The sequence below is a fragment of the Phyllobates terribilis genome, unplaced genomic scaffold (genome assembly GCF_046119375.1).
Source record: "Phyllobates terribilis strain yellow unplaced genomic scaffold, ASM4611937v1 Scaffold_11__3_contigs__length_659146591, whole genome shotgun sequence".
NCBI classification, from domain to species: Eukaryota; Metazoa; Chordata; class Amphibia; order Anura; family Dendrobatidae; genus Phyllobates; species Phyllobates terribilis.
In genome coordinates, this window is record NW_027362771.1 from 359,107,405 (window position 1) to 359,129,126 (window position 21,722).

A 21,722-nucleotide genomic window follows, 5' to 3' on the forward strand; every position below is an offset into this window, starting at 1 on the left:
GTCAAACGGGGAATTTTAACCTCTTCTCTGTTTTTTTCCCTCAGCTCCCGCCAGCTGATTTATGACTACAGACCACAAGAAGGTTGAATATGCAAAAAAAACAAAAAGCCTATAAAAGCAAAAAGTTCAACATTTTCAATAAAGCCTAAATGCAAAAATAATTTTTAGCCCCAAATATATGCATGTGTCACGCTGTCTCTGTATACTGGAGGTAGGGGGCCTAAGCTGACCCTAAGCTGAGGCCCTGACTAATCCCTCAACCTGGAGGTACTGTTAAAGATACAGAGGTCCAGGCCGCCAGCGTAACCCCTACCTCCTGAGGATCCCTGCACCTAAGTAATCTAGTCCTGAGAAGGACCCCGATCACAACAAAAGGGGACAAGTTATAATATGCCCACACACAGTACTTAGACGAACGAGACAGTACAAGGGAAAAACCAAAACCACCTTGCATACAAAAACTACACAACTACAACAGAGGGAACACCAACGGGAAAGGAGATAAATGATAAAGCGAGAAAGGGAAAAAACACTCCAAATACACTTATCTCAGAAACTCCAAATACCACGATCCGCTCTGTTAGTCTGCATGAAAATGCTTTCACCGACACTTCCCAAACAGACCAGCAGGCATTTGAAGGAGTCTCACTACAGCAGCATTGATTGCAGCTGGGCGAGGCTGGACCTCGTCTAGCACAGAGAGAGAGAGAATTAACTCCCTCACTGCCGAAAAACACAAAGCACCAACAAGTCAGCTGCGAGAAGTCAGGCTGTGTAATCGTGACGATCTTCGTGGCGACACACCCGTGACAGTACCCCCCCTTCTACGAGGGGCCTCCGGACCCTCAGGGCCAGGTTTATCCGGGTGAGTCGTGTGGAAGGCCCGAACTAATCGGTCTGCGTTAATATCCGACGCAGGAACCCACATCCTCTCCTCAGGACCATACCCTTTCCAATGAACCAGGTACTGAAGGGACCGGCGATTAAAGCGTGAATCGATGACCCTCGATACCTGGAACTCCAAGTTACCATTGACCACCACTGGAGGGGGAGGTAAAGGTGACGGTACCACCGGCGCCACATACCTCTTAAGCAACGATCTGTGGAACACGTTGTGAATTTTAAACGTAGGGGGGAGGTCAAGACGGAATGCCACCGGATTAATAATAGAACTGATTCTGTACGGCCCGATGAACCTGGGACCCAGTTTCCAGGAGGGAACCTTAAGTTTAATATTCCTGGTAGACAACCATACCCGATCGTTCACACTTAGGTCCGGACCAGACACCCTCCTCCTATCAGCCATACGTTTGTATCGGTTCCCCATAGTATTCAGATTCTTCAGCACCCCTCTCCATACTGAAGCGAGTGATGAGGAAAATCGTTCCTCCTCAGGAACCCCCGAAGAGCCCCCCCTACTGAAAGTACAAAACTGGGGGTGAAAACCATATGCCCCAAAAAACGGGGACTTACCAGTGGACTCGCTCCGCCTATTATTAAGAGCAAACTCTGCCAGAGGTAAGAAAGAAGCCCAGTCCTCCTGGTTCTCTGACACAAAACACCGGAGATATGTCTCCAAGCTCTGGTTCATACGTTCCGTCTGACCATTGGTCTGAGGATGAAAAGCCGATGAGAATGACAAATGCATCCCCCGCCGTGCACAAAATACCTTCCAGAACTTGGACACAAACTAAGACCCCCGATCAGACACCACCTCGGAGGGTACCCCGTGAAGCCTCACAATCTCCCCAATGAACACCTGCGCAAGAGTTTTAGCATTAGGGAGAGCCGGAAGAGCGATAAAATGTGCCATCTTGCTGAACCTGTCCACTACAACGAGTATGACCGTTTTACCCGAAGACGGAGGGAGGTCCGTAATAAAGTCCATAGACAGATGAGTCCAAGGACGCTCCGGGATCTTCAAAGGTAAGAGGGCCCCAGACGGACGGGTATGTGAGGTCTTAGAGCGCGCACAAACCCCACAGGACGCGACAAAAGTTACCACCTCCTTATGTAAGTTAGGCCACCAAAACCGACGCGAGAGGAGATCCAGAGTTGCTTTACTCCCCGGGTGTCCTGCAAAAACTGAGTTATGGTGTTCCTCGATCACCTTTTGTCGCAACTGATCTGGAACAAACAGTCTCCCCGGAGGTCCAACAGGGGCGTCCCCCTGAGCCTCCAATACCTCCTCCTCCAGCTCAGAGCATACTGCCGAAACCACCACCCCCTCCTGAAGGATAGGAATCGGGTCGTCCGTATTCCCGGCCCCAGGGAAACTACGAGATAAGGCATCCGCCTTTACATTTTTTGACCCAGGACGATATGTAACGACAAAATTAAACCTGGTAAAAAACAATGACCACCTAGCTTGTCTGGGATTCAGACGTTTCGCGGACTCCAGATATAGCAGGTTCTTGTGATCGGTGATGACGGTGACCGGATGGACTGCCCCCCCCAAAAAATGGCGCCACTCCTCAAAAGCTAACTTAATGGCCAAGAGTTCCCTATTGCCGACATCGTAATTCCTCTCAGCGGACGACAATTTTTTAGAGAAAAAGGCGCACGGATGCCACTTACCAGGGGACGAACCCTGTGACAATACTGCTCCCACCCCTACCTCGGAAGCGTCTACCTCTACAATGAATGGCTGTGACGCATCAGGTTGAATGAGTATGGGTGCCAAGGCAAAACATTTTTTCAAGGAGGAGAATGCTTGACAAGCCTTGTCAGACCACCTAGAAAAATCCGTCCCCTTTTTAGTCATGTCTGTGAGAGGCTTAACCATGGACGAGAAATTACGAATGAACTTCCGGTAATAATTAGCAAACCCCAGGAAACGTTGTAGTGCCTTAAGATTCTCTGGCCGATCCCACTCAAGAACTGCCCGCACTTTCCCAGGGTCCATACGAAAACCGGACGCTGAAACCAGGAAGCCTAAAAACTGGAGTTCCTGTACGGCGAACACACACTTTTCCCATTTGGCATACAGTTTATTATCCCGCAAGATCTGTAACACCTGCCTAACGTGCTCCTGATGAGACACCAGATCCGGCGAGTAAATTAAGATATCATCCAGATATATGACAACAAACTGTCCCACCAGGCGGCGAAAAATGTCATTAACAAAGTGTTGGAACACCGCCGGGGCATTAGTCAGACCGAATGGCATGACAAAGTTCTCATAATGCCCCTCCGGAGTGTTAAACGCCGTCTTCCACTCATCCCCCTCCTTCATCCTAATCAGATTGTACGCCCCCCTGAGATCCAACTTAGAGAACCATTTGGCGCCCACGATCTGATTAAAGAGATCGGGAATAAGTGGGAGCGGATACGGATCTCGGACCGTAATCCGATTAAGTTCACGGAAATCCAGGCAAGGGCGTAGGCCTCCATCTTTCTTCTTAACAAAGAAGAACCCCGCAGCCACCGGTGAAGATGAAGGTCTAATATGCCCCTTAGCCAGACTTTCTGAAATATAATCCTTCATGGCCTGCCTCTCAGGACCAGAAAGGTTATACAACCTAGCTTTAGGTAACTTGGCCTCAGGGAGCAGTTTTACAGAACAGTCATACTCGCGATGAGGAGGTAGTTCCTGACACCCTTTCTCCGAGAATACATCCTCAAAGTCCGCCAGAAATGGAGGTAAGACCCAGGGAGTAACCGCACCGATGACCGTGTTCATGCAGTTTTTATTACAGAATTTACTCCATTGGCTTATCGCTCTGGTTTGCCAATTAATAACCGGGTTATGCTTAGTTAACCAAGGAAGGCCCAACACTATAGGAGTGGGAAGACCCTCCAACACGTAGCAAGACAACAGTTCTTTATGTATCGCCCCCACTTGAAGTTTTACATCATGCACAGCTTGCAAAAAACTTCCCTGACCGAGAGGCCTGGCATCGATCGAGAATATGGGGATGGGTTTAGCCAACTCACTCAATCGCATACCTTGAACCCGGGCAAACCGAGCATCAACCAGATTAGCCCCGGCCCCACTATCCAGAAGAACAGATATCCTCTCAGTTCTCGTACCCACCACCACCTCCGCCGGTACGAGAAACTGAGACGAACCTAGGGACGAAATACCTACTCCCAGATTGCCGTCCACCACACAACCTGGGATCAACAGTTTTCCGACGACTCTTCACTCTGCAAGGGACGGGATGGACACCCCCCAATAAAATGTCCCTTTCTCCCGCAGAAGAAACACCTTCCTGTCTTATGGCGCACCACCGGTCCCCTCCCCCGAAATGATGTCCCTCCTAATTGCATAGGCTCCTCTGGACTGACCAGGGGAACCACCATATGAGGGGACCTTGTAGGAGGTGGAGTCATCACAGGGGGTAGAGTTATCCCGCACCTCTCCCGAAGCCGTCTGTCAACGCGAATAGCAAGGGCCATAGCGGCTTCCAGTGACGCGGGAGAGTCATACTGTGCCAACACATCCTGTAATTTGTCGGATAAACCTTGACAAAACTGGCTCCTAAGAGCCGGGTCATTCCACTGGGTGTCCGTGGCCCACCTACGGAACTCCGAACAGAATTCCTCCGCCGGACGATCTCCCTGCTGGATCCTACGTAACTTAGACTCAGCAAGGGAGATCCGATCTGGGTCATCATATACGAGTCCCAGAGCAGCGAAAAACCTATCCACTGACTGGAGAGCCGGGGAGCCCGGGGGAAGAGAGAACGCCCAAGATTGTGGGTCCCCTTGTAGGAGCGAGATGACAATTCCCACCCTTTGTTCTTCACTCCCCGATGACCGAGGCCGCAGCCGAAAGTTCAACTTGCATGCCTCCCGGAAAACAAAAAACTTGTCCCGCCCCCCAGTGAACCTGTCAGGGAGAGCTACTTTAGGTTCTCGTCCGGCTTGCTCCTGAGGATGCAAAACCTTGGACCTAACGTCCGCCAGCTCCATGGACAAACTCTGCAACTGCCGAGCTAGACCGGCTACTGGATCCATGGTAGCTGGATAAAAACTAAGTGGGTCGGTGAAAATGTCACGCTGTCTCTGTATACTGGAGGTAGGGGGCCTAAGCTGACCCTAAGCTGGGGCCCTGACTAATCCCTCAACCTGGAGGTACTGTTAAAGATACAGAGGTCCAGGCCGCCAGCGTAACCCCTACCTCCTGAGGATCCCTGCACCTAAGTAATCTAGTCCTGAGAAGGACCCCGATCACAACAAAAGGGGACAAGTTATAATATGCCCACACACAGTACTTAGACGAACGAGACAGTACAAGGGAAAAACCAAAACCACCTTGCATACAAAAACTACACAACTACAACAGAGGGAACACCAACGGGAAAGGAGATAAATGATAAAGCGAGAAAGGGAAAAAACACTCCAAATACACTTATCTCAGAAACTCCAAATACCACGATCCGCTCTGTTAGTCTGCATGAAAATGCTTTCACCGACACTTCCCAAACAGACCAGCAGGCATTTGAAGGAGTCTCACTACAGCAGCATTGATTGCAGCTGGGCGAGGCTGGACCTCGTCTAGCACAGAGAGAGAGAGAATTAACTCCCTCACTGCCGAAAAACACAAAGCACCAACAAGTCAGCTGCGAGAAGTCAGGCTGTGTAATCGTGACGATCTTCGTGGCGACACACCCGTGACAGCATGTAAGTAAAAAAAAGTCCCCAAATTCTGTCGAGTATGAATATGCTGTCATGCATCCTCGTATAACTTTGTAAAGTTCCTGTAACAAGACCTTGATGTACAGTTTCTTGACCCTACCAAAATAATCCCATAGCAAGCACAATATCTACATTACTGCATTAGGTAAAGAATCGAGAAAGCAAAATAGTATATGTCATAGAGAAAAATTAAAATCCATGAAGACATCTCCAGAGAGGGAACATATCATTCTCACATTGAACATTGGGATTAATTATAATGGGGAAAGTGAAAACTAATTATAACTGGGAAAGTGAGAGAGGTCTGACACTTCAACCTCCATTAAAGTAGGGATGAAGTGAAGGGACGAACATAATGCATTCACTTACATCACCGTAAGGCCATTCTAACTACCACCAATTTAATATTGGGAAGATGGATGATGCTATCCATGCCATGTTTCATCTCCATAGAAAGGTAAAATTGCAATAGAAAACATGACAGCAATATTTACCGCCTGGGACCTCCAGGGGAAAAAACATCCTGAAAGTTGGGGATCTAAAAAAACTGCTAAAAAACCTAGTACAACCCATAGCCAGCCCCCCTATGAGCTCATCAAGAGGAAATATGTGGGCGTAACTTTAGGTTTTTGTATTCTGTCAGTCTTGGAAGTTACAGCTTGCTGTGGGTTCTGTCAATTTTACTAAGGAGTATCTCCCTCTGCTAAACTCTGAGCCATTTCTGTGACATCAGGTTTAGTAATTTTCTTTAATTATCACTTTAATTTTATGTAATTGTATGTACTGTATTGTTTTGTTCCCATTTTGTATTATCTTTGTATATTTTTTATAAACACTGCCTACTTTTCCAGATTAATTTTATAAAATTTAATAGCTCTGTTCCTCTTGCTCTGTAAATCGCACCCCTGAAGCCATACGCTACTTGTCCAATCGATCTGTATAAACTAAGGTGGTGGCAGCTAGTAGTTCATTTTTGCTATTGTGGAGTTGGCAGTGACCATGCCTGGGTATATATATATATATATATATATATATATATATATATATATGTATATAGTGGGGAAAAAAAGTATTTAGTCAGCCACAAATTGTGCAAGTTCTCCCACAAGATGAGAGAGGCCTGTAATTTACATCATAGGTAGACCTCAAATATGAGAGACAAAATGAGAAAACAAATCCTGAAAATCACATTGTCTGATTTGGAAATAATTTTTTTTAAAATTGTGGTGGAAAATAAGTATTTGGTCAATTACAAAAGTTCATCTCAATACTTTGTTATATATCCTTTGCTGGCAATGAAAGAGGTCAAAGGTTTTCTGTAAGTCTTCACAAGGTTGGCACACACTGTTGCTGGTATGTTGGCCCATTCCTCCATGAAGAGCTCCTCTAGAGCACTGATGTTTTGGGGCTGTCGCTGGGCAACACGGACTTTCAACTCCCTTCAAAGGTTTTCTATAGGGTTTATGTTACGCACACGGACTGACTGGCGTGAGCGTGGTTAGTGATCCCACTGGACCATGAACCAAGGAGTGCCTGGAGGGGCATGACTAAGTATCAACTCGGTCTAACCAAGGTTGCACGGCGGCTCAGTCGACTCCGTGAACCAGGGAGGAACCGAGCAGAGGGACCAGGTGCTACTCCAGGTCAGACCCCGGTCAAAGCTGTTGACCCACACCGGGGAATACAGGAACAGGCAAGCACAGCTGGTATGCAGACAGGTGGGTACTGGCAGACACGGCTGGTATGCAGACAGTCGGGTACTGGCAGGCACGGCTGGTATGCAGACAGGCGGGTACTGGCAGGCACGGCTGGTATGCAGACAGGTGGGTACTGGCAGGCATGGCTGGTATGCAGACTGGCAGATACTGGCAGGTAGGAACGCAGGCTGGATAGGAACCAGTACAGACTGGGCTACAGGAACAGAGCCGCTGGTGCGGTGGACTAGCAGAGCAGTACCGCAGGCGTGAAGGACAAGAGGAACAGAGTGAAACCGCAGGTGCGGTGGACAAGCAGAGCAGAGCGAAACCGCAGGTGCGGTGGACAAGCAGAGCAGAGCAAAACCGCCGGTGCGGTGGACAAGCAGAGCAGAGCGAAACTGCTGGTGCGGTGGACAAGCAGAGCAGAGCGAAACCGCCGGTGCGGTAGACAAGCAGAGTAGAACAGAGCAGAAGGTGCAGGCAGACAGGACAGGGCTCTGTTCACATGGAACAGACTGGAAAATACAGGAAGATAGTTAGAACACAGGAGGTAGATACGGAGGCAGGGAAACAGGACAAGCAGAACCAGATACACACGAGGTACTTACAATGAAATAGCGAGTAGACACAAAACTCACAAACAGAAGTACAGAGACAACGAGTTGGAGTTAGGTGCAGGTTCAGACACTGCAGGAAAAGGGCAGGTATGGACATAGAGACAAACAGGTAACGGGCTAGGACACAGTTCAGACAGGAACTGAACAAGATACAGGAACGAGCCTGGGAACTCAGCCCCCAGGGTGGCGGAAACAGACTAGAAGTCACAGATACAGATAACGGGCCTGGGTATACAGCCCCCAGGGTGGCGGAACAGACTAGAAGTCACAGATGCAGATAACGGGCCTGGGTATACAGCCCCCAAGGTGGCAGAACAGACTAGATACAGGACAGGACCTGGCAGCTCAGTTGCACAGAACACACTGAAAGAAAGTGTTTCTCAGGCCCCTCCTACTGGGTGGAGGGGGTTTAAGTATCCAGTGACTCACAACAATAGGCTGGGGATGCATTAGGAGTGCGCACACAGAAACTATAAGAATCAGGCAGTAACCGCTCCGCCGCCCTAAGCAATCAGACAAGAGACATGCACACAGCAGGTACTGGAGCAAAGTGTGCAGCCTAGACTGATAGGTAAGATGGCAGTCTTGCATGGTGGGAGGTGGTAAGCCATGCCAGCACGCCGCCAGGGATGTCACAGTTTAGATCTGGAGACTGGCTAGGCCACTCCAGGACCTTGAAACGTTTCATCTTCAATGCCCTTGCTGATGGAAGGAGGTTTGCACTCAAAATCTCACGATACATGGCCCCATTCATTCTTTCATGTACATGGATCAGTTGTCCTGGTCCCTTGGCAGAGAAACAGCTCCAAAGCATGATGTTGCCACCCCATGCTTCACAGTAGGTATGGTGTTCTTTGGATGCAACTCAGCTTTCTTTCTCCTCCAAACACAACGAGTTGTGTTTCTATCAAACAGTTGTACTTTGGTTTCATCTGACCATATGACATTCTCCCAATCCTCTTCTGGATCATCCAAATGCTCTCTAGCAAACTTCAGATGGGCCCGGACATGCAATGGCTTAAGCAGGGGGACACGTCTGGCACTGAAGGATCTGAGTCCCTGGCGGCGTAGTGTGTTACTGATGGTAGCCTGTGTAATGTTGGTCCCAGCTCTCTGCAGGTCATTCACTAGGTCCTCTCGTGTGGTTCTGGGATTTTTGCTCACCGTTCTTGAGATCATTTTGACCCCACGGGGTGAGATCTTGTGTGGAGCCCCAGATCGAGGGAGATTATCAGTGGTCTTGTATGTCTTCCATTTTCTAATTATTGCTCCTACAGTTGATTTCTTCACACCAAGCTGCTTGTCTATTGTAGATTCAGTCTTCCCCGCCTGGTGCAGGGCTACAATTTTGTTTCTGGTGTCCTTCGACAGCTCTTTGGAGTGTGACTGCTTGAGGTTGCGGACAGGTGTCTTTTATACTGATAACAAGTTCAAACAAGTGCCAGTACTACAGGTAATGAGTGGAGGATAGTGGAGCCTATTAAAGAAGAAGTTACAGGTCTGTGAGAGCCAGAAATCTTGCTTGTTTGTAATTGACAAATACTTATTTTCCATCAAAATTTGAAAAAAATTTCTTTCCAAATCAAACAATGTGATTTTCAGGATTTGTTTTCTCATTTTGTCTCTCATAGTTGAGGTCTACCTATGATGTCAATTACAGGCCTCTCTCATCTTTTTAAGTGGGAGAACTTGCACAATTGGTGACTGACTAAATACTTTTTTTCCCCACTGTATATATATAGCATCTGAAAAAACGGATACTGGAAGCTTGTGCTAGCATTTCTTCTGCGGTGTTGCTATCAGTGTGTCAAGAGTGGGAGAAGAGGGTTGCATTGACAATCCAACACAATGGGCAGCACTTTGAACACATTTTATAAGTGGTCATAAACTTGTAAAAACCTCATGAAAGAATAAAGTTATGTTAAAACCAAGCACACCATTGTTTTTCTTATGAAATTCTCAATAAGTTTGATGTGTCACATGACCCTCTTCCCATTGAAAAAAATAAAGTTTGATCCAAAATGGCCAACTTCAAAATGGCTGCCATGGTCACCATCCATCTGGAAAAGTTTTCCCCCTCCCATATACTAATGTGCCACAAACAGGAAGTTGATATCACCAACCATTCCCATTTAATTTAGGTGTATCCATATAAATGGCCCACACTGTATATATATATACTGTATACAGTATATATATTCCATGCATTGGAATCGGAGGTGTATATACCATAAGTTCACTGTGAGTTCGCCAAAAACCGTCCTAGTACTGGAAATAGCCGTGGCCTCGTCCATCACTTGTCAGTCAATTGCGTAATTGCCCTTAGGATTGGAGGCAGCGGAGTTGCGTCCCGTGACAAACTGGTGACAGCAGTGGGATCTTTGTGATCTCCCCGGTGTTATCCCTGACAGTATACTACAAGAGTATAATACAAAATCTAATCTGGCCTCAGGAGTATGAATTTATTCACAGCCTATGTATGTGTTTCTGCTGTAAATTCATTTTCTGCAAGTAAAAGAGATAACATAATTTCAATGATCCACATATGGCAGTCTAAGTAGGTTCTTACCATGTTATCTTCTTCTTTATCTTTTCCTTCTTCATGTTCTTTTGAGGTATTAAATGCAAGATCATCATGGGACCGGAATTCCAGAAACAGAATGGTCGGTGGAAAAAGGATTCCTAATATTACCTGAAATCAAAGAAAAGAAGCAATAACATGCCACTCAAAGCAATAATGTTCAAGTCCTTCTCATTTAAGCTTTGCTAAAATTGTAAAGAATGTCAAGATTTTAAGAGTAAAGAGCAGCCCTGCCATGTTTTGATTCTTCTGAGGAAGAGGATTTTCCCCATTCATAATAAGCTATACACACTAACAGAGTAGTAGCATGAGGCTTCTTGACCCCAATGCAAAATTTTTAATGAGGACCACTATCTACTTTGTGTTAGCAATAATTAATATTCTTACGTAGCAGAGAGGCCCTTGTGTTACCGAGTGTGATTATCATTATTATATCCTCTGTCTACTTCCCTGCACAACAAGGCTATGTTCCCACAATGACCTTTTGATCAGTTTTTGATGTTGCAGATTTTCATGCTTTTCATACTTTTTGGTAATGCAATTCTATGGGGAAAATCCGCACAGAAAACTCAACGTACCCGGAAGAGATGTTGACATGCTGCGGATTAGAAACACGCACTGCAGGTTAGTTTACGCTGAGTAATAAAAAAGCACAGTGGGTATGTATGAGATTTCTATAAATCCCATCCACTTTGCTGGAACTGTAAGACTCTGCCTTGTTTTGCTCAGTGAAAATATGTGTTGTATCCCACAAAGTGGCCATCTCCATGGGATAACAGATGTATAGTGTGTTACATGGAAATACTGTGAATTCTGTGTAAACTGTATGTTGTAACACATTGCGAGACCTGCTGAGAGCACAAAAAGGGTTAATCTCCCCCACAGAGGCCTGTTCATGTGACCCAGCTCTGCTTGGTATGCAGTAGCTTCTGGAATAAACTCCCCTGGGCAGTCAGCCACTGACTGCAGCTATAAGAGTCACATGAGGACACCAATTACCTACTGTTTGTATATACACTGACAAGGAAAAAGGTAGGCTCCATATCTCATCATTCACTACTGCTTTGAACGTGAGACCATCATTTTATAGACAATCATCTTGGCTATCTCATACATAAATTTGACCTGCAACTATTTTGCATATGATTAGTTATGTAGATTCTTGTCATGTCACTGCATTGTTACTGTTTTGCTCCTAAAAATCTAAATTTAAATTTTTATTATTTTGTTAGTATTTCATAAATCCACCTTTGGCTTTCAACACTGCCTGAATCCTTCTGGGCATGCTCTCGATCAGATTCAAGCATGTCTCGACTGAAATCTGATCCCAGGTCTCTTCTACACGTTCCAAAAGTTGGTGCATACTGGTCATCTCACTTGGGTATTTATACAGCTTTTTCTTCAACTTTATCCACAAGTGTTATATTGGGTTGAAGTCTGGGGAATGAGGGGGCTAATCCAGCACCTCTACTTCATTGTCATTGAACCATTTATTCATCAATCTCGTCATATGGTTCAGGTCGTTGTCCTGCTTGAACACTATGTCGTTCACACCCATAGTACTCGAGTGTACGAAGTAACTCGTCTTGTAGGATGCTCACATATAGCTCAGCATTGAGACCATCATTGATCCTGGTCAAGTATTCAACACCTTTGGCTGTGAAACAAACGCATATCATCAGGCTTCCTCCACCAAACTTGACAGTTTCTTCAATTTCTTGATCCGTTAGCCCCTTTTTCCCTTGTTACCTCCGGACCCATTTGCACCCATCAGAGCTAGTCTATTGACTTTTGTCTCATCGCTCCAAATCACCCAATACTCTACGGTCCAATTTTTGTCCTTTTTTGTAAACTTGAGCCGACACTTCTTATGGTAATATTGAAGTTGAGGCTTCTTCACCTTTTTTTGGGCCACCATTCCAGACTTGTGTAACATGCATCTCACGGTGCTTGCATGGACGTCTGTGATCTCACTATTACAAAGCATATGAAGCAGCTCCACTACAATGTTTGTGATGCCAGAACTGATACACCTTGTGATTATCTGATTTGTTGACTCCGATATTTTGCCTGGACGTCGACCTTATGGCTTTTGAATGGATGGATGGACTTCATTTCGTATTCTCCCAACTGTCATTGCACTCCCAACATGCAGTTTGGCAATTTTCTTGGCCGAGAGACTGCTATCGATGAGCTGGATGATGCTGTTTTTCTTTTCTTGGTAAATCTTCTTCATGGCTGCTCCTTGATTTGAACCAATGACCTTTCACTTGTGAATCAATCTGATAACACACTGAGCTATTAGGGAGTGAGAACAGGTTGTAATTTGTAGTATATGGGAACAAAAAGATTTTTCCACTACTAGGAGCAAAACAGTAACAATGCAGTGACATGACAAGAATCTGCATCTCTAATCATATGCAAAATAGTTGCAAGTCAAATTTATGTATGAGATAGCCAAGATGAAGGTCTATAAATGATGGTAGTCTCACGTTTGAAGCAGTAGTGGATGATGAGATATGGAGCCTGAAAGTCAAAAGTTCAAATTACTGTTACCCTTTTGCTCATCAGTGTAATTACTTGCCCCATTATCATTAGTAAAGAGACTATTCTTTTCAAGTTAACACTGCTTCTTCATGATTCGGGATTAGTTGCACAAATCACCTTCACCACCATCATCCTCTACTTAAAGATGCAACTACTGTGCAAATCATCATTCTCTACATTACCTGTTCTGATGTGCGCAGATTTGGGATTCACATCAGCCCTATGTCCAGGAGCTTGTCTCCAATGGTCTAATTAACATCTGGCGCAGTGACAAACAATTTCCCTCTGTTATATCTCTTTTCCTTTTATATACAGTGTAACTTTGTGTGTAATTGGGGAAGGAAGGAGACTCATTTTGACAGAAAGCTTGGCCACTGTGAGGCACATATAGTCCGTCAGGAGCACAACCCTCTACCGTACACCACATGAGGTTAACACACGTGTAGCGTCTACTTAATTGTAAAGTGCTGCGGAATATGTTGGTGCTATATAAATAAAAATTATTATTATTATTATAGCATCAAACACTCATCAAAAACTCATTGTAGGGACTTAACCTGATATGGAAAAAAGTATTTTTATTGTGCATCTTACTTTTAGAAAACCCTCTAAAATGAATCTAAATTATACTTATATCTGTGGGTCTAGAGCTGAAATGTGACCAAGTACAAGATCTGCATGGAGTTTCTATGTTCTTCCCATGTTGGGATGGATTTCCTTTATGTACTCTGGATTTTTTCCTTACTACAAAAACTATTAGCCCTAATGTGCTTATTTATGTCTGAGATAGGAATATCAGATTGTGATCTTCACATCCAGGACAGGTACTGATGTGAATAGTGACAATTTTTGGACAATACTGTGGCATATATTAGTGCTATATAAGCAACAGGAAAAAATGCCTCATTAATCTTAGTAAATAAGCAACACTGTACCTTAAGACCTGGATTCTTCCTCATGCGCAGACGCCCCATCCACATGTCTGTCAGTAACATCTGGCTGCATGTGTGTGCTATAAAGTCCCGATGTTTGGCAGCCACAGCTAGTTTCAGACAAGTAGAATTACTCCAATTCTTAAGTTCATAAGTCAGTAGTTTCATGGCAACCTGCTCATCATGTTTATAGGACTGGTCCAAAAGCTCCACAGCCAGCTGACCAAAATCCCTAATGAGAAACAAAGTATAATATGTCTAAAATGTCACCATCATAAGCCAAACTTAGTAGGATATATTATTCTAAAAACATTCTTGCAGTATTTTGCACATGCTCTTTATTGTTGTCTTTTACCTGCTTTGTAACTTTTTAGCACAAAAAGACACACATTTCACAAAATGGAACAATATATATTGTATATATAAAATCTCTCATGATTGGGGGGGATACATGTTGAAACTGCAAACTCTACTTACAATGCTGAACATAGGAAAAAACAAGCAAACACATCCATAATAGAATATATAAAAGGTGCAAAGTCCTCATTCACACATCTATGTTACGGTATGTATTTAACATAGCAAAGGATAGGTGAGGGTTTGTAATGTATTTATTTATCCATTCATAAAAAACACAGATGACACACTGATGGTAAAAACAGACCATACGCTGATGGCACACTGATCCAAACAACTGATGATGTCGGTACCATATTTTATGTATGTATTTAAACACAGACATGTGAATGAGGCCTAAAAGAGTAATTAGGTACAAATGAAAAACAGGCAAAAAATACCAAAAGCTAGACAAAAAACAGGTGAAAAGGCAATAGAAATCTTAAAGCTATAAAAAAAGAAAAACATAAAAAATACAAGAAACTGACTTTGAATTGTTGTCCAAGTCTTGGGAAATATCATCTACGAGTTCACTTTCAGAGGACTCATGAGCCATTGACTTGTATAGTTTGCATGCTACCAATGCTTTTGCCATGGTTTCTTCTCCACGCTGCCACAGAAAGAGTGCCATCTTTTGCCTTTTCAAAAGTACAGCCCAGACCATAAGTTCATGGAAGGGGTATTGGAATCGACTAACTTCTGGATCGTCCACATCAATGTCTATTTCTTCCTCCTTTTTTTTCTTCTTTTTCTTCCCTTTAGTTGGAGGTTCGTCATCCTGAAGTTATTCATGTATGGTTAAATACTGGGAAAACTACAACATTGCAGTATCCTTAGGATGATAACTGTTTCTATGTGCTACATTTTTCAATCATGGTTAAACATGCAAAATTAGAAGGTTTCTATGAAATGAATATTAGAATTGTTGTGAGTAGGTGTCAATGCGAAAACTAGCATTTTCTGTCTGTACATGCTGTTGACCAGATGAATATAGTCCAGTTTGTTTTTTGTAACAAAAGAAACATATGGTGTATACTCTATTTTTTTATGGAGACAATTATGCCAGAAAAATGATAGAAATTATATAATATATGGATGATACAGTATATATAACATACACATACATATATATGTATACATATCTATATAAATAGATATATATACTGTGTCTATCTATCTATCTATCTATCTATCTATCTATCTGTCTATCTATCTAACTATCTATATATATGTGTATATATACAGTACAGACCAAAAGTTTGGACATACCTTCTCATTTAAAGATTTTTCTGTATTTTCATGACTATGAAAATTGTACATTCACACTGAAGGCATCAAAACTATGAATTAACACATGTGGAATTATATACTTAACAAAAAAGTGTGAAACAACTGAAAATATGTCTTATATTCTAGGTTCTTCAAAGTAGCCACCTTTTGCTTTGATGACTGCTTTGCACACTCTTGGCAGTCTCTTGATAATGACTCTATATAATATATGAGTTTCACTTATTGTATCGAAGAACTGAAATAAATTAACTTTTTGATGATATTCTAATTTTGTGAGATGCACCTGTACTTATTTCATGCAATAAAATGCAATCTAACTATTTAAAAATCATTCAATTTGATTTTCTGTTTTTTTTTATTTTTAGATTCTGTCTCTCACAGTTGAAGTTACCTGCGATAAAAATTATAGACATCTCCATTCTTTGTAGGTGGGAAAACTTGCAAAATCGGCAGTGTATCAAATACTTATTTTTCCCCACTGTATATATCCTGTATATACAGTAGATATTTTTTCTAGCATTTGTTCAAAACATGAGTAAGCTCTTGTTGACATGCTATGTCTTTGCTATATTTTCTCCCTGCAGTTTTGCCACAGAAAAAACGCAATCTTTTACAGTAACAGCAAAATGAATGAGTACTAGCAAAATCTCATTCACATGCTGGTTATTTTTTTCTTGCAGATTTGAACTTTCAAAGCGTTTTTCCAAATCTGTAGCATGTCAACTTTTTCGACATAATTTTTCACGCACTTAAATACCATATTTTTCGGACTATAAGACGCACTTTTTTCCTCCAAAATTTTGGAGGAAAATGGGGGGTGCGTCTTATAGTCCGAATGTTGGGGGGGGGTGTATATATATGTGGGGTGTGGGGGTAGCGGTGGAGGAGCGGGGCACAGGAGGCTGCAGCCTACACTGTCCCCGCTGCTAAAGAAAATGAATATTCACTGCTCCCCACGCCCTGAATATTCATGCCCCTTAATAGCAGCACACAGTGCAGCTGCAGCGCGGCTCCTGCTGTTGCCGGAATCGCCTGTGCCCGCTGTTAAAGGGCATGAATATTCAACCTCTCTCCACGCTCATGGGCGTGGAGAGGGGGTGAATATTCATGCCCTTTAATAAGCGGGCACACGCGGTAGCCCGGTAGCAGCAGGAGCCGCAGCGCGGTTACGCTGTGTGCCGGTTATGAAGGAGCATGAAGTCACTGCTCCCCGCGCACACAGTCCCGGTATGGGGAGCAGTGACTTCCGGCAGCTGATCTCTCCTTGTGAGCCGCGCATGGCAGTGACGCCATGCGCGGCTCACATGGAGAGATCAGTGCGGGCAGACAGGACGCAGTGCTGGAGGAGAGAAGAAAGGTGAGTAGGAGTGTTTATTTTTTTTTTTATGTGCAGCATGATGGGGATTAGGGGGACCATGCATATTAAGATAAGGATGAGGGGGCCATACATACTAGGGTAAGGATGAGGGGGCCATACATACTAGGGTAAGGATGAGGGGGCCATACATACCAGGGTAAGGATGAGGGGGCCATACATACCAGGGTAAGGATGAGGGGGCCATACATACCAGGGTAACGCTGAGGGGGGCATACATAACAGGATAAAGATGAGGGGGCCATACATAACAAGATAAAAATGAGGGGGCCATACATACCAGGATAACGCTGAGGGGGGTATACATAACAGTATAAAGATGAGGGGGCCATACATACCAGGATTAGGATGAGGGGCCATACATACCAGGATAAGGATTAGGGGTGCCATGCATACCAGGATAGGGATTAGAGGTGCCATGCATACCAGGACAGGGATGAGGGTTGCCATGCAAACCAGGACAGGGATGAGGGGTGCCATGCATGTCAGGATAGGGATGAGGGGTGCCATGCATACCAGGATGGGGATTGCTGTGCCATGCATACCAGGATGGGGATTGCTGTGCCATGCATACCAGGATTGGGATTAGGGGTGCCATGCATACCAGGATAGGGATTAGGGGTGCCATGCATACCAGGATAGGGATGAGGGGTGCCATGCATACCAGGACAGGGATGAGGGGTGCCATGCATACCAGGACAGGGATGAGGGGTGCCATGCATACCAGGATGGGGATGAGGGGTGCCATGCATACCAGGATAAGGATGAGGGGTGCCATGCATACCAGGATGGAGGGATGCCAGGCATACCAGGATGGGGATGGGGACCACGTATAAAAGGAAGGGGGGGGCATATATACCAGGATGGGGGATATTGTCAGAATTGGGGGACATTACCCCTATACCAGTGTCAGCAGAAGACCCCCCCCCTTAAAAGTGCATCATGAACACATTTTTTGCTTACATTTTTTTTTTATTTTCCTCCTCTAAAACCTAGGTGCGTCTTATGGTCCGGTGCGTCTTATAGTCCGAAAAATACGGTAAATGAAAAATACATAAGCAAAATCGCAAAAATGAACGTAGTTTACTCAGTGTTTTTCCTGTCAACACTGATTTTTGCAGCAGAAAAATCTGCTCTAAATGCTAAACGTGTGCACATAGCCTAAAAGGATAAATATATATGTATGTGTATGTATGTACTGGAATAAATGTTTCTCCTACTCAAGACAACACATGAAACAGAAACTGTCACCTCAGTAAAGGCAAAGTCTTCTTTTTATTGCTGGACATTGGAAGTTCTACAGTTATTGGATCACTTGGATAGGGATAGTTAGGAGAGGCCTCTACTACAGGAACCAGGAAAGGGACAAGAGGCAGGGAGTGATCACAGTGATGTATGGTCCTAAGGGAAAAACAATGAGGAAGCTTCCAAGTCAATGTACAAAGTGTAAAGTAAAATGTGAATTTATTATTCAGGGTAAGAAATATTTAGAACAGAACATACTTCATTTCATCTTGATTAAATACAATATAATGATCTACATTATACATTTTTTGCATTTTAGGAATGCACCCCCTGATCACAGTTGGACCATGAGACAATTATTAATCATAATTAGACCATATCTATTTGAAGTATTGCCAATAGTTAGCTAGTCATTAGCTCTTTTTAAACTTTACATGGCGTTTTCCAAGGATATTTCAGTCATAGAAGAGGCTAGGTGAAGGGAAAGCAAATTTCCCAAAATTGACCTGATTATAGTCCTATGTAAATCTGAGGAAGAGACAACTTATCCCAAACAGAAAAAAAAATCTGCAACGGGTTCGCCTCACTTACCATGTGTCGTTTATAAAACTGGTATCTTCCTATGTGACAGAGAGGTTTGTGGATCTCCTCTGACCATGCAAGGACATACACAGAAGAGGGCTCAATATGTTGGGCCTTTGTAGCCACATAATGTTTCTGTGACAGAAGATGTTTGCTGCTTGGTAGGTAGAAGTGGGCCCCTACCTCTTGGACCCCTGTGTAGCTTCACAGGTTGCACCAATGGTATAACTGCCCATGCCTCTGAAACCAGGTCCCAGGAGTGACTGCCATCTATGTATCCCCTATAGATAAGTGGTAGTCTATATTTGATATTTCACTTCTGCTCTTCGAAACATCCATAAAACAAATTTTGTTCAGATCATTAGAATGTATGCAATTGTAAACCCGAAAAAACTATTGAGCAAGTCTTCCAGATCACAAAGTCATAATATTTATTTATATACCGTCCTTTTGGATGGTCAACAACTCTTGTGAGAAGTGATTTGTTGCTTTATTTATCTGACAGTACCAGATTTAGATCGAGACCCAGGAGGTGCAGGATTATTATCTTGTTCCACCTAGGAGGTGCAGATTAGTTTATTCCAATTATTCCACATATTAACTCATGTATGGCTTTAAAAGTTCACTTGCTGTTATAAAATAAAGCAAGACATTGTCCTCAGCTTTACTGCAAGGGCTCTTCCCCCAGGGTCATCTACTGCGCTCATAAGTAAATCTGCCCATGATGTATGAAAGTCTAAACTCTACCTATTTCTTTCTAGAAATAGGCAGCTACATTTTTTTTTCTGTTTCCATGCTTTGCACTGCAATACTTTTTGCTTAAATTTTGCTGTAATAATTAGTACAAGCCCACCATAAGCCTAAATAGAAGTGAGTGCATGGAGAGAGGGTTTTCATTTCCAAATTGATGGAATACTCAAAAACTACACATAATTAAAGCAAAGATAGAAAAATAACATTGCCAGGCAGACAATATATGTACAGAGCAAAAAAACAGAGAAACAGGCAGATACACACTTACCTCCATTCCTAAGAGTTTAAGGGCTTTTGGCTGTGGAGAACAACAGATATTCTTCAGTAATTCTTGTTAAGCTCAAATTAATTACAAATAATCATAAGCATATCATAAGTGAGAGGCAGTATCACTAGTAGACAACACAGCGAATATATCTAGTCTAACACGTAATTCATTTCCCATAGATAACTAGTGTCCTGTGAAACTGTTGGTGTTGGAATTCCAAATAGCGTTTAACTTTACCCTTTTTGGTCCAAATAAATTATTGTAGAGGGTCCTGAAGTTCTTTCTGGTGTAGTGACAGCGGTAGGCTCCACCCATGAGGTACTCCAGTACAAGGCCAATGTCAATCAAACTGACATGATAATCTGGTGGAAGGTTACCCTGTCCAGAAAAAAATATTTAGCAAAAGTTATTATCATATTAAAGCTATTTTTTTTAAATATATATAACATTTCATATATAACAAAGTATTCATTAGTCTGAAAATGAAAATTAGTTTTGCTGGTGAGGCTAGCTTCTTCAAGAAGGAATTAAACATGTTAAAATCTATAACATGTCCTCTGTTATGTAGAAAAATGAAGATTACTACTGACTTTGTGTCTATTATGTCTTCCTATGATTTTGATACAATCTAATTCCCGGCAACGAACACTTTCACTCATAGCTGCCAGAGATAGAAGGTTTTTTTTTAATGTTGGTGAGGAATGGATGAAACTTAAAGCAGTACTGTCCTATATAATACTCTTGTCCACTGAAGGCAACAAAACAGCAAAAAAATGATAAAAAAAGTAAAGTTTATTAAAATGTTTAAAGCTACAAAATAGACTAAGATTGGCAAACCCCAAGACATTTTAGGGACTTTCAATTTATTACATCTCCAATGATTATTATAATTGGGATTGTATTAAAATGTATATAAGACTTATTACATTAATACAACTCTTAAACTTTACACTAAAGTCGTCCGAACCTACCAATATTGTCCAATATTCTAATGCATATTGGGGCCTCCCGACTCTCCCCGACAGATGATGTCGAGAGAGAAAAGGATCTGGCCTGTGGATTTTCCAAATGCTGATCCTTTTGTTCTCCCCCTGAGATAAGCCGCTGTCAGATAAGTCTGGCAGCAGCTCTCTTTCGAGGAACGCAGGAGTGCTTGGCCGAGCCGAGCATTCCTATGTATGGGGGATTCGGGAGAGATAGATGTCGGCCCAACAATTGATCGGTCAGCAGCTATCTAATGTGTATGGGGGGCCTTAGATCCTATTTCTCATACATAATAACAACTAACTACTTCTGTACTTAATGATATTATAAATTAGATTGAAAAGAGATTCACCTCCATGTTAACCCATCCGAATCCCCTAGTGATTCTCTGCATGGCAATGAAGCGATGGAGATGGATGATGGAGAGCAATTGGAACATGAGTAATGAAAAACATAAGAATTAATGCACCAAATGAAATGTATGAACAACATGATGGTAAGCAAACCCATATAATAAGCAAACACATGCACACCAACCTGCCCCTATATGTTTAAAGAAGATCTATCACCAGGTCAAAAGTGGCCAGTTTTTACTCTTATTTTATTTCCATGGCTCCACTGTGTAGTGGCCCATAAATTTGGGACCATATGTCGGATTAAAAAAAAAGAATGCTCAGGGGAGAGGCAAGAATAAAATAAGATTTAAAACTTTTTTACCTGGTGATGGGTTGTCTTTAAGTATACTCTACTAATCAGATAATCAGAAGTCACATATAACATCAAGAAGACACCCCCAACTGATTGCTTTTGCT

General features: G+C 43.1%; 1 protein-coding gene and 1 long non-coding RNA gene across 2 annotated transcripts in view; one reads left to right on the plus strand and one right to left on the minus strand.

Annotated features, from left to right (window-relative positions):
- Window positions 1-18,469, minus strand: part of TRPM1 (transient receptor potential cation channel subfamily M member 1) — a 64,281-nt gene extending 45,812 nt beyond the window's left edge. The window contains exons 1-4 of the mRNA XM_073652909.1: window positions 18,330-18,469; window positions 14,902-15,191; window positions 14,021-14,249; window positions 10,527-10,649 (exon numbers count right to left, since the gene is read on the minus strand). Of these exons, the coding sequence (XP_073509010.1) occupies window positions 10,527-10,649; window positions 14,021-14,249; window positions 14,902-15,077 (528 nt within the window). The 5' untranslated portion in view covers window positions 15,078-15,191; window positions 18,330-18,469. The remainder of the gene's footprint in view (window positions 1-10,526; window positions 10,650-14,020; window positions 14,250-14,901; window positions 15,192-18,329) is intronic.
- The window catches only part of LOC141166334 (uncharacterized), a 154,342-nt gene that overhangs the window by 85,821 nt on the left and 46,799 nt on the right, over window positions 1-21,722 (plus strand). The gene's annotated exons all lie outside the window — the stretch shown is intronic.